This window comes from Sciurus carolinensis, chromosome 1 (assembly GCF_902686445.1).
Source record: "Sciurus carolinensis chromosome 1, mSciCar1.2, whole genome shotgun sequence".
Taxonomy (NCBI): Eukaryota; Metazoa; Chordata; class Mammalia; order Rodentia; family Sciuridae; genus Sciurus; species Sciurus carolinensis.
In genome coordinates, this window is record NC_062213.1 from 77982562 (window position 1) to 77994912 (window position 12351).

The window sequence follows — 12351 nt, forward strand, 5'->3', positions numbered from 1 at the left end:
TGACAGAAGAATAATTCTTCCTCAGTGACTGCAGTTTTGTGATAAGGAAAAGAAACATGCTTGTAAGACATATGACCTAGGAAAATGATCACTCCCTCAATTCAGCAAATTCTTGACAGCAGTGTTTCCCAGACTCAGCAAAGCCCACAAGACACCTGTGGCTTGTCCTGGATACTACTCCTTAGTCACTGATACCCAGACCCAGAAATTCGTAGATTTTAAAACAAGAACTTCAGATGAGTCTCATGATAAGTATGTGAAACCCAGAAACACGGATTTCCACACAAATAAAAGAAAACAAACTTACGGGAAGAAGTAATTTCTGTAAGATATTAGTTAGTTACAACTATGGCAGTGCAGGCAAAGACTCATCATGGTGGCCTCAGCCCTGTCCTGAATGAAGCAAAGAGTAACTGAGGGTGTTGATGTGACTGATGTTCTACATGCAGTGCTCTGGGCTCAGGAGAGGTAAGAGCTGAGGTATAAGACTAATTAGGCAGAGTTACTAGTTAATTCACCCTGAGAAAAAGTGCTTGTTGGAACTGGATCAGAGTGATGGCAGTGAACCAGTTAGGAATGTGACTCAGACTTGCTGCAGGATTGGAGAAGCAATGTAAGAGGAAGAGGGTCGAGAAGGACTTCAAGATTTGGGGCCTAGAAATTCTAAGGATGGCATAGCCATCAATGATAAGGGGGATGTCTATGGGTTGCACAGATTTTGAAGTGGGAAGAAGAGGTGCTCAGTTAGGTACACTGAGTTTGACATGCTTGATCCACATCCACATGGAGAAACTGAGTAAGCAGTCAGCTCAAGGGATGAGCTGGAGTTGGAAATGTAAACTCCAGAGTGGTCAGAGTGTAGACAGTTGTACTGGATCAAGTGTGCCCCCCAAATTGTGAACACAGGGAACCTCACAATGTGATCTTATTTGGAAATGAAGTCTTTGCGGGTTTGATTAAAGATCCTGAGATGAAATTATATCCTGGTTTTAGGGTAGGCCCTAAATCCAATGATCAATGTCATTGGTGGGAGGGTTAGGACAGAAACACAGAGGAGAAGGTTATGTGAAGATGAAGGGAGAGACTGGAGTAATGTTGCCACAAACTAGGGAAAGCCTAGGGAAAGTCAGCAGCAGCTGGAAAAGGCAAGGAATGATTTTTTCCAAGGGTTTATGGAGGGCTCACAGTCCTGCTGATATCTTTATTCCAGAATTCATTTCAGAACTACAAGAGGATAAACTGCTGTTATTTTAAGCCCTATGTCAGCCCTAGGAACAAAATCACTTAGCAGATGAGATCACTAGGAGATCTCATGTGTGGCGAATGGAGGAAGAGGAGGTTGGAAGACTGGATTCTGGGATATTTTTGTGTTTAAATGTTGGGAAAATGAACAGAAACTAGCCAGCGAGGAGAGAGGGAGAGCAGACAATGGTTTACCAGAAACCAAGTGAAGAAAATGTGTTAGGGAGGAGAGCGATATCAATGTCATCAAACACTGCTGGTGGGCCACCTAGGAAGAAGAGAATCTTGACGCATCGAGGGAGGACAGGACCCAGGACATAAAGCAGGATGGAAAGGAGCAGGCCATGGAGGAAAGGGTGCTCTCTGTTGGTAACCTCTCTTTTCTCAGGGAAAGAGACAGCAAGTTAGTCCATCGAGAATTCTGGAGGAGTGAAAGGTTTAGGGATGGAGAAGCTGAAGGCGAGATTGTTGCCTAGGACTGAGTGACAGGGAATGGACAGGAAATGTGTAGTGGGATGCTTAAGAATCTCAGGTTAGTGGTCTTGAATTTGAAGAGCAAAAAGTCAACTGTCCTATCAGTCCTGATCCCAGCTATTGGGTGGACATGCGGCCAACAAGGTGGAGAGCTGGGCTTGCACAGGCTGGAAGTTTATCAGGCATGCATGGCAAAGGGGAGGCACAGGAGTATGTATAAGCTAGGGAAGGAAGGAAGGAAAACACGAGGTAGGTGGAGGTATGTGGACAAGTTGAACTGGAAGAGATGAACAGATGCTGAGATTGGTGGGTCGGAGCACTAGAGGGTGAACCAGACAGAAGGGAGGCAAAAGAATGAGATAGAATCAGTTTATACCCAAAGGACTTAAAATTAGTTACTATAGTAACACAGCCACATCAATGGTTATAGCAGCTTAATTCACAATAGCTAGATTGTGGAACCAACCTAGATGCCCTTCAACAGATGAATGGATAAAGAAACTGTGGTATATATACACAATGGAATATTATTCAGCCATAAAGAAGAATAATATTATGGCATTTTCAGATAAATGGATGGAATTGGAGAATATCATGTTAAGTGAAATAAGTCAATCCTAAAAAACAAGGTTGAATGTTTTCCCTGATTAGTGGATGATGATCTATAATGGGGGTGGGGAGGTGAGAGAAGAATGGAGGAACTTAAGATTACGTAAAGGGAAATGAGAGTAGGGGTATGAAAAATAGTGGAATGAGACAGACATCATTGCCCTATGTACATGTATGATTACAAGAATGGTGTGAATCTACATTGTGCACAACCATAGAAACAAAATGATGTACCCCATTTGTGTACAATGAATCAACATGCAGTCTGTAAAAATAAAGAAAAGTTAAAAAAAAAAAAGAAATGATGGAGAGGGCAGAGTTGTTGGTTACACCATGGAGTGGCTCAGTGAGGAGGAAGGATACAGTCCTGAAGGAGAGAGAGTCAAAGAACAGGCCTGAGTTTGAAGGTATGGATCAGTACAGATAATGACAGGGGTTGTACTGGAGTGAGCCAGAGAGGCAGAGCTAAGTCACAGTGAAGGAGCTGTGACTCCAGGGATGTAAGGATGACTGCAGTGAGACAGACAACTGGTAGTCTGATGGCGTGGACCTCCAGGCTGGGGGTCCTCAGGGGAGGAGGTAGAAGATCTGAAATTGGTAAGGAGGATCAAGCAGTGCAACTCCTTGTAATACATCAAGGAAACTGCAGCTAAAACACATCCTTGGTCATACTCAACACCACTATCATCCAGTACAAAGGTCATCTTAATCAATAAACATGCAAGGAGCTGGTTCTGTAACATACAGCATGACCTGGGAAACATGTTGTAGACCCTGGGGAAGTAGGTGGAAAAATGGCCCAGGGCTAGAAGTCCTGGCCTGGCAGCCACCTGCTCTCACCACGTGGGATTCCAGTGTCAGGCTCTGCTTGGCACCAAGAAGAGCCACCAAAGGCCCTGAATGATGCTAGGGAGGAAAAACTCTTCAGTTGTGGTTTTACTTTGCTCCAAATTAAATGCAGCCACCACTGGCCTCAGACTCAAATGTCTCAGTTTTAAATCCTCATTCCTCCTGGTGTCCTTTATGCCATAAGGAATGTGAAACAACACACTTTGGCTTTTCCCACTGGCCCAGGTGCTCATATTCTGCTTCCTTCTTTCTCGTCTCACTTTATTTTGACAGATAAGAAGTTTTGGGCAGGAAAGTAAACCCACAGTTAGAGGAAGGGGAAGAAAATGTTTTATTCACACCTAAACAGTGACTCAGAGAACCTTTAAAACAACATGTGTTCTAGTCACTCACTCAGAACTGTATGAGACTAAGAATTAAAAATTTAATGTTTTAAACTAAAAACAGTCCCTACCTTAAGTGATAGATTAAGTTATTCAGCAAATATTTATTGAGCACCTACTATAGCACAAGGCACTGTGCTAAGTGCTGAGGATACAAAGGTAAACAAGGACTTATGAAAAAATTCAAATTCTGGAAAGAATTTCTGGAAGAAATGGATACATATCAAGACAGAGAAGAATGCAGTGGGCAGGGCATTTGGGATGGAACTGCTTTCAGGGGAAGGCATCCCTGGACAGGAAGGGATGTGTGGCATGAAGCGATGGGTGTTTGCTTCTAGGAAGTGGGCTTGGGATAACCGCCAAGATAGGGAAGAGCTTGGTGAGCTACACAGCTGAAGGAAGGGTGCTGGGGGCCAGTCATGCCCATGGACCATCAAGAAAAAGGGGAGAGACTGGGAACGAAACCGACTAAATTATTCTGTTGTACTGTGTTCATATATGAATATATAATAAAAAATCCCACTGTTATGTGTAATTATAATTATAAAAAGTAAAAGAGATTCTTGAAGAACAACAATAGGCAGAGAGCCCACAGTTCCCCAATAGTCAAAATGGACCAATTTCTACAGAGAACATGTGTCTGTGCACAGGGCAGGGCAGTGGGGCAGGTGGTTATAAACACGCATTATCCAAATACAAACAGCATTTTCTAGTTACTAAAGGTAAAATATAACTGAAAGAGTGAAACTACTATAAATCTTGTATTTGCTGAATATAATCACTTTCAAAGATGAGTTATTTACCAAAGAATTTACTGCTCCTCCTTCATAACTCAGCGTTGATGATGCTTCCAATTTCCTTAATGTCCATGTCTATCGGCTGGGTGCTCCCCCCCATTCTTATCATGTGCTCCCACTTACAACCCCTTGGCCTTCTTTGCTATGCTCTTATGCTTCTGCAATGGAAGACACCTTTCTATCTCTACACACCTTCCCAAGTTAGGGGGGTTGACCCTGGTTCTTTAGGATTACCTCTTCCAGGAAGGCTGCCGTCTGTCTGAGACCCTGCCCCACTGGGTTCTGTCCTTCCCCTGGGCTCTGAAAGTGGCCTTCAGGGCCCACCTCGACAGCTCTGGTCACAGTCCTGGTACTGTGTACCATCTCTCCTGTTACCTACCTGCCTCCTACACCAACCCTCTCACACCTGGAGGCTGGGATGTATCTCATTCATCTTGTCCCAGTACAGGTTGTGGATGGGAGGGAACCACAGCAAGAGGGTGAGGGGGACATAGGGAGAACAAGTCATGGGCTTAAAATGAAGGTTTGTTGGTATTGACACTGCTGATCCCTTTAAAGTGCCTTCATCTCCACTTTTTATGTGAGGAGCTGGTAACGACCTCTGCCCATCCCTAAGCTACTTTAATTTAATTTTAGCTCTGCAGGATTTCCCAAAGGGAAACTGTTTGTGACTTATGGTAGCATTGACCAGAAATTGCCACCCCTGGACAAAATAACATCAGGATAAGAGGTATACTTGGCATAAAAGCCAAAAATACCACCACTTCCCCCTACATTAGCTAAAAGTTTCTTATTGGTGCTAGAAAGTTTTCTAATCAAAATTAAAACAAGAACAAATTTTTCTGCCTTATTTGCTATCTTACCCCTACCTACCAAAAAAAGTTGCTATTTTATACAATTTTAAAATGACAATTGCCTACTCTTTCCATTTTTCAGAAAGAAACTGCATCCAGTTTTTCAGTTGTGACATTGACTCTAGTTTCATCTGTCCATTTTTCATGGTCAATGTTTAAATCACAGACAAAACTCATTATTCAAAACAGATAAATAGAATCAGGTCCAAAATTGCAGTAAGTTGGGTAGAATAAATCTAGTGCACTACAGTACAGTAGGGTGACTATAATCGACAATAGTTAATTTTACATTTCAAAACAGGTAAGAGGGAGGACTTTGAATGTTCCTACCACAAATAAATAAGAAGTTAAGGAGGTGGAAATGATAGTTACCCTGAACTGATTATCATACATTTTATACATGTATCAAAATATCACACTGTATCTATGCACATGTACTGTTATTATACACCAGTTAAAATCTTCATTAAAAAAGATCACTCATATGCCTGACACCTGGGTACTACATTAGTATAATACATTCCTATTCCTTTATTTAGAGTGACATCAAAATCTCCTATCAGTGCCATCTGAAGGTGCTCAAAATCATTAATTATAACTTCTGCATGATGAATCCCATAAACAGTCCCAGTAGAAGGAGATGGAATAGTAGAATTGAGGCTAGAAACCTAACAATGCCTGTCATCTTATGGATGAGATTAGAACTCTGGGCCCTTGAAATGACTTTCCCAGGCAGAAGAAGATTCCTGCTCTCTGCACAGTGCTTCCTCCACCATGAACATCATCTATAAGCTCCATTTACAAAATCACCACAATATTTCTTAAACTCTGTTGAAGAAGAAGAAGAAAAAGAAGAAGAAGAAGAAGAAGAAGAAGAAGAAGAAGAAGAAGAAGAAGAAGAAGAAGAAGAAGAAAAAGGTGCCATCCACTGTATAAGATTTATTCTGGGAAAGCTATGGTCTCCAAGCAATGACTCCTTAATGATGCACTCTAACGGGACGTCATATCCTGATCTCCATGAGGGCCCTTTATCCAGTTCAGATTACTTTATAGAGTTAAGTGATTTCCACTTTAGTGCCAGGCTTTTACCCTCCAAGGAGGCCCTTTGGCTTGATAGAAGTGTAGAGACCTCAACACAGAAGCATGTCTGAAAATCTTGTGTGATATGGTGAGATTAAGAGAGAGGGGAGGGGATGAGGTCTGATGGAAGCAGAAACCAGGTTGATCACTGGAAGTTTCCACTTGTCACCCAGTCTCATTAAATATCTCAATGCAACTCTCTCTTTCTTTAATTAAACTAAATGTGACATTATCAATCAAGGGTTAATGTAAATAACATTTTCGAAAAGAAACTGGCTGCTTTATAAGGATATTATGGAGCAGTGGTGGTGATGGGAAGATGGTGTTGGAGAACAGCTTTGAGCAGGCAAAATGAAAACCTAACTCATCTCTTGGGTTTCTTACAAGGAGACAGGCTGAGGAGTTCCACATCTGATGATGCTGGCAAATACTCTAGAAATGTCTCAAGAACATCCCCCTCTGGATCCTTCAGGCCAGATTCACCACCAAACATTAAAGTGGGACTGGTGGAGTCCCAACCTTGACTTATGACAAAGGATTCCCAATCTATGTAATGGAGGTGTACTTAAAAACTCAGATGTTAACAGCTCTTTCTGCCAAAAAAGGTAGAGAATTACCTAGACTGAGATTTTCTCCTTTCCTTATTTTACCAATTTTCAACTTCATATGTGGCTTAAAATTTACTACTGGGGGCAAAACACATCCTAAGAATAACTGCTGTAGGACAGAAAGAACTGTGTCTTTATAATAAAGATATTTTGGGTAGAAAAAGGCTGAGGAAATCATTAACTCTGGTAGGAAAAAATCTGAAAAGGGGGAAAACACTTATCACACTATTATCAGGTTCAAAATGATCACAGGAGCAACTCTGATCATGATAACATTTGGATACAGAAGAAAGAGTCAGTAATCTGAAGTCAGATGTAGGCTCAAGTACCAGCAATTCCTCCCACTGGCTCTATAACCTTGGTCAAGTACAAGTTTACTTCCTTATCTGTAAAATAGGGATGGTTGGAGGTATGGATTAGACTCTGACAAGCATTTCAGAACTCATCCTGAGACAGGAAGTGATGACATCAGCTCTCATGTGAATTGGGAGGCTGTCATGTGCACCCAGCCACTTCCTGTCTCGATGGATGTATGGGGAGGTTGAGGAGAGAAAAGTAGAGCATGGGGAAGTGGGTCGTGGGGCAACAGAAGAAGAGGTCAGACAGAAACAGTGGGAAAAGTCCCCTCTCTGCCCCTCAGTCTCTTTCCTTCTTCTTCTGGGGCTGTGATTAAGTAAAGCAAATTATTTCTACTCCTGATACCCAATCTTTGCTGTGAGAAACTGCTGACTTTAGCAATATTCTGTTGTGAACTTTTAGTTTCCCAACTCTTGACCCTATTGACAATGCTTACAAAAGAAAGCAAGCATCAATATATTATACAACCTAGAAATTATTTAGTTAGGACTCAAATATCAAATGTCTAATTTTTTTTTTCCTGATTTATCCCTAAATTTCTACCTTAAAGAGCAAGATGGAGGAAATGTGGAGAAAAGGTTGGATTATCCAAGTATATGGGCATCAGCTATCCACTTGGGCCAGCCTTATGAATATTAATTATTCTCAAGTTATTCACTACAGAAAAGTGACAAAGTTAACTAGTGGTACATGATGCTGATGAAAAGGTAAAAGTACAGGGTTTTTTGTTTTTTTTTTGGTATAGAGAATTTTTGAAAGGGAATTGAGGGTATTATAGCGGGGTGAGGTCCCAGGCACAGTTAACAGAAAACGGATATGGGAGGGATGTGATATGAGACTGAGGCTGAAGCAGAGAGGCCCAACTTCTTGTTACCAAAGGTAGGACCCCTCCTCTGTTGTTGGTATTACAATAAGAAAAGTCACAAGTACATGAAGCCAATAATTCAGGGTGGGGCCAAAGGTGGTCTCACCAGTTCCACCTTGAGGGAAGGACTGGGAAAGAGTTTAGGTGGGTTGTGCACCTTGAATAAAGATGTACTCAGAAAAAGCTTACTGTTTGGTTGTAAAGAAAGTGAATTTTGGCTGGGTGTATAGCTCAGAGGTGAAATGTGCTTAGCATGCATGAGGGTGGGTTCAACCTCCAGTACAGAGAGGGAGGGACGGAGGGAGGGAAGGAAGGAAGGAAGGAAGGAAGGAAGGAAGGAAGGAAGGAAGGAATTGGTGTTGAACACACATGCCCAGGGTCTTTGTGGCTGCTGCTGACCTGTGCTCTCCCACTGATGCTGATAGTCCAATCACTTAAACTACATGTTCTACCAGTTCTACCCAGAGGCCACTGCCAGGAAAGAAACCCCGGGACAGGAAAATAAGCACTCATCCACCACTAGCTGGATCGGTCAACTGGCTTAGATGGAGATCAGCTGTGATGGACTGACATTCCTCCTGTCACCAGGGAGGCTCAGGCCCATCACAGCAGAGTCCATTCCAGCTGCCTGGAAACCACAGTCTGAGGGTCACGGTCAATGCTAGACTCTGTGATCATCTTCCTTGCAAGCCACGAAGGTTTAGAAAGAGACTCCCCCACCCCAACTTATTTCTAAGTTAGAAGAAGTTTGGTTATAGTGGTAATTTACAAAGTTAAAATGAAAGCATAACAATAGAGGCTCTGACTTGGACCTTAAAAACTTTGACTATGCCAAAATAACATTTTATGAAAGAACCTATGCAAAATTGAATACAAAACAGCCACATAACAAAAGTCGTTCTCTGGGTATAGTACACACCCTGAGGTGTGTGCTTTCTGCTCTGTAGAGTTGTGGGCACAAATCAGACCCTCAGATAGGTTGGAACAGTGAGGACCACCCAGGCCTCCAGGACATGGCCCCCTTTTCCATATGCCTGTCCAGTATGAGGAACTTTAATTGTACTCAAGTTTCTCATTCAATAGGAGACAACCACCCACCACTCCAGAGAGGCCTCATTATCTGTGTCAAATGTGATACAAATTTATCAGACTTCTGCTTTCTCCATTTCCTGCTCCACTATCTACATGAGATCCAGAGCTATACCCAACCATGTTACCCTTCCTTTTTCTATGGAACAGTGATCTTTAAACTGTGGTCCTGGAACCCTTGGAGTCCCATGGAGATGCTCAGGGTCAACATGGAGTTAAGAGTTAAGAGTTAAGGAGACAGGGCTGACAAATCCTTTCCCTCCCCATCTGTTTCACCACAATATTTTGCTTCTGTCTATGTATATATCAGATGTTGCCATTCTAGATCACATTTGGATTTCCTACCCAGATGAGGAACTATTAAGCTGGCCAAGTTCTAGCAATTAAGATGAAGGCTAAGCATACCTTTACTGGAATGGTGGGGACTGCCCTCCTTCAGGTTTCTGCAGCATCCTCTGAGAAGTTTTGATGCACTTGCATTCATTTCAGCTCACATGATTTGATCCTCAACATCTCCAGAGTTGGATGACCAACTCTGTTTTATAGGCACATAAACCAACCCAAAGAGGCAAAGGACTTCCTGAAAGTGGTACAGCTATTTACTGAATAGTAGATCCAGGACAAACTCTACTCCAGATGTTGAATTCCTGCTCTGTCTACAATATTGCAGTACTTTCCCCTGTGTGCTCCATTCATTCCTTTGATCTCATCTTCCCAAGAAAGCCTCAACAATTGTCCCAATGAATGAAGGTCCAAGGGAAAAAATGGGAATGAAAAAGGAAGATCATAGACCAATAGAATAGAAGAGGGAGATGGAGCATGTTAGACTCAATAAATAATATGTGACTCAATAAATAAAAGTTCCTTTATCCAAAGGAACTAAAATCAGCATACTATCTTGCATACCAATGTTTATAGTAGCACAATTCACAATAGCCAAGTTATGAATCAAACTAGGTGTCCACCAACAGATGAATGGGTATGTAAAATGTGATATATATACATGATGGATTTTTACTCAGTCATAAAGAAGAATGAAATGATGTTATTTGCTGATAAACCAACAGAACTAGAGAATATCAAGCAATGTGAAATCAGCCAGACTTAGAAAGTCAAGGATCACATGTGTTCTCTCACATGTGGAAGTGGAGAAAGAGAGAAAGGAACAAAAAAAAAAAAAAAAAGAAAAGAAAGAAAGGAAAAAAAAGAGAAAGAAAAGGTGATCACATGAAAACAGAAGAGAGACCAAAAAAATAGAGGAAGAGGATTAAGTGGGAGGGAGGCGGAAAAGGCATGGGGAAATACTGAGGAATGAAAGTAACCAAATTATGCAATGTTCTTGTGCAAACAGACCACAATGAATCCTGCTCATATATATAATGATAATAGAAGAGAGATTAGTAGAGAAGTAGATTGGGGGAGGGAAAGAGAAGGTACTGGGGAAGGAGACTGAGCAAATTATGTTATGTGCATGTACAAAATGACAATAAATCCCTCTATTATGTATAATTATAATATACCAATAAAAATAAATAAAAAATAAAGGAAGATCATAAAGGCCACCCTTCCCTAGAATGTCTGTAAATCTCTTTTGCTACATACATTGGATTTTGTGGTACATGACCTTCCCAGAACAAACCATCCATGGCCAACACTGAAGAACAAAATAAGCCAATTACTGAACATGGCTAAGGGACACAATGAAACTATTAAAAGTTAGTAGCTGAGTAGCTGGCATCATTCAAATGTGCATTTCCTTGGTGTACCAGGCACATTGCTCTGTTTCTGTAATCTGCTACTGCTCTTAAACACACTGTAGAATCCATGTGATTCCAAAGTAAACAAATGGGCAACCCCTAGGTTAGAACTAAAAACATTACAAATGAATATTTCTCAGAATCCTTACAACTCATCCAAACAAGGAGTGAGAAGGGAAAGAGCAGGAATCATAGTTCCTGTTTTTCCAAGAATGCTGAAGACTTACAAGTATCAGTGTCTTAGACTCAGAACTTAAAGAAAACATGCATGGTTTAAAAGCTGCTGTGACGATATGGAATTGCCTCTTCAAAAAGCTGAGCAAATTAATTGATTCAGCACTCTTTCTATGACTTGTGGGGAAATAATATAAGCATAAATAGTTTGACTTGTCTTATAAAAGATGATATCCAAATCAAATCTAGACACATGCACACATTGCCTTGTGAAAGTTCTATTATTATCTTCAAGGAAGTGTACTTTGGAAGATCTTTTTCTCATAGTTACTACTAGGAATTATTCAACAGAAATTCTTTCTCCCTGGAATAGTGATTTCATCCTGAATTTGAAGCAGGAAAGTCTTTTCAAATTTACATGGACTTCTTAGTATCTCACCTGAGCAGAAAAGTCGATGAGCTTCGGGAGCAGCACTTTGCCACCTTCATCGCTCTTGAGGAAATCCAGCAAACTGCCTGTTTACAGAGGAAGAACAAGGTAGTACAGCTCAAACATGCAAGAAAAAAAACCCAAACAAAATTCAGTGATTATCACTATCAGAGAAGACCAACATGATGATTGGCTTTGTAGTTCTGGATGGTTATAAGCCTCTTCCTGATGTTGGTCAAACCCAGTCCCTTCCAATCTGTTGAACATAGTGCAAGATCCAGGTGAGAGAGGAGGATGGCAGATACTGCTTTTCTCTTCTGAGGTGTCTGAAACAATGCATTTAAGAGTTTCTGCCATCATGATGAGCCTGATCTTTAGTGGGCTCCTCTGGAATAGGAAGCCAGCAAGCAAATCCTCGTAGAGGGCCTGACTTTAGCAGACACCGGGCTAGACTCACCCCTATCTGTATCCAACAAAAGGTACAGAGCTCCATACATGCCATACATACTCAAGGAGTATTTGATGAATGAACTGTGCCCTGGAGAAAAGATATTTGGCCTACCTAAACAGGAGTGTGTCAATCAAAAAACTCTCCTATTTCCTGTGGTATCATCTCTAAAACAAGACCTGCTTTTCCCCTTTACTTAAAAGAGTTAATCTCATGCATAGCCTTGGTCAAGTTACTGAGTAAGCAAAGTCTCCATAAAAAAGGCACAGTAGCTGTACTGGAGGTCTTCTGAGGACGTTATTGTGATTTAAAGAACACAACATGGTGCTTGGCAG

General features: G+C 41.4%; 1 protein-coding gene across 3 annotated transcripts in view; it reads right to left on the reverse strand.

Annotated features, from left to right (window-relative positions):
- Lyn (LYN proto-oncogene, Src family tyrosine kinase) overlaps positions 1–12351 on the reverse strand; it is a 115500-nt gene that overhangs the window by 24428 nt on the left and 78721 nt on the right. For all 3 annotated transcript variants that reach the window (XM_047554257.1, XM_047554252.1, XM_047554264.1), the window contains one exon: positions 11578–11654. In XM_047554257.1, coding sequence (XP_047410213.1) covers positions 11578–11654 — 77 coding nt within the window. The remainder of the gene's footprint in view (positions 1–11577; positions 11655–12351) is intronic.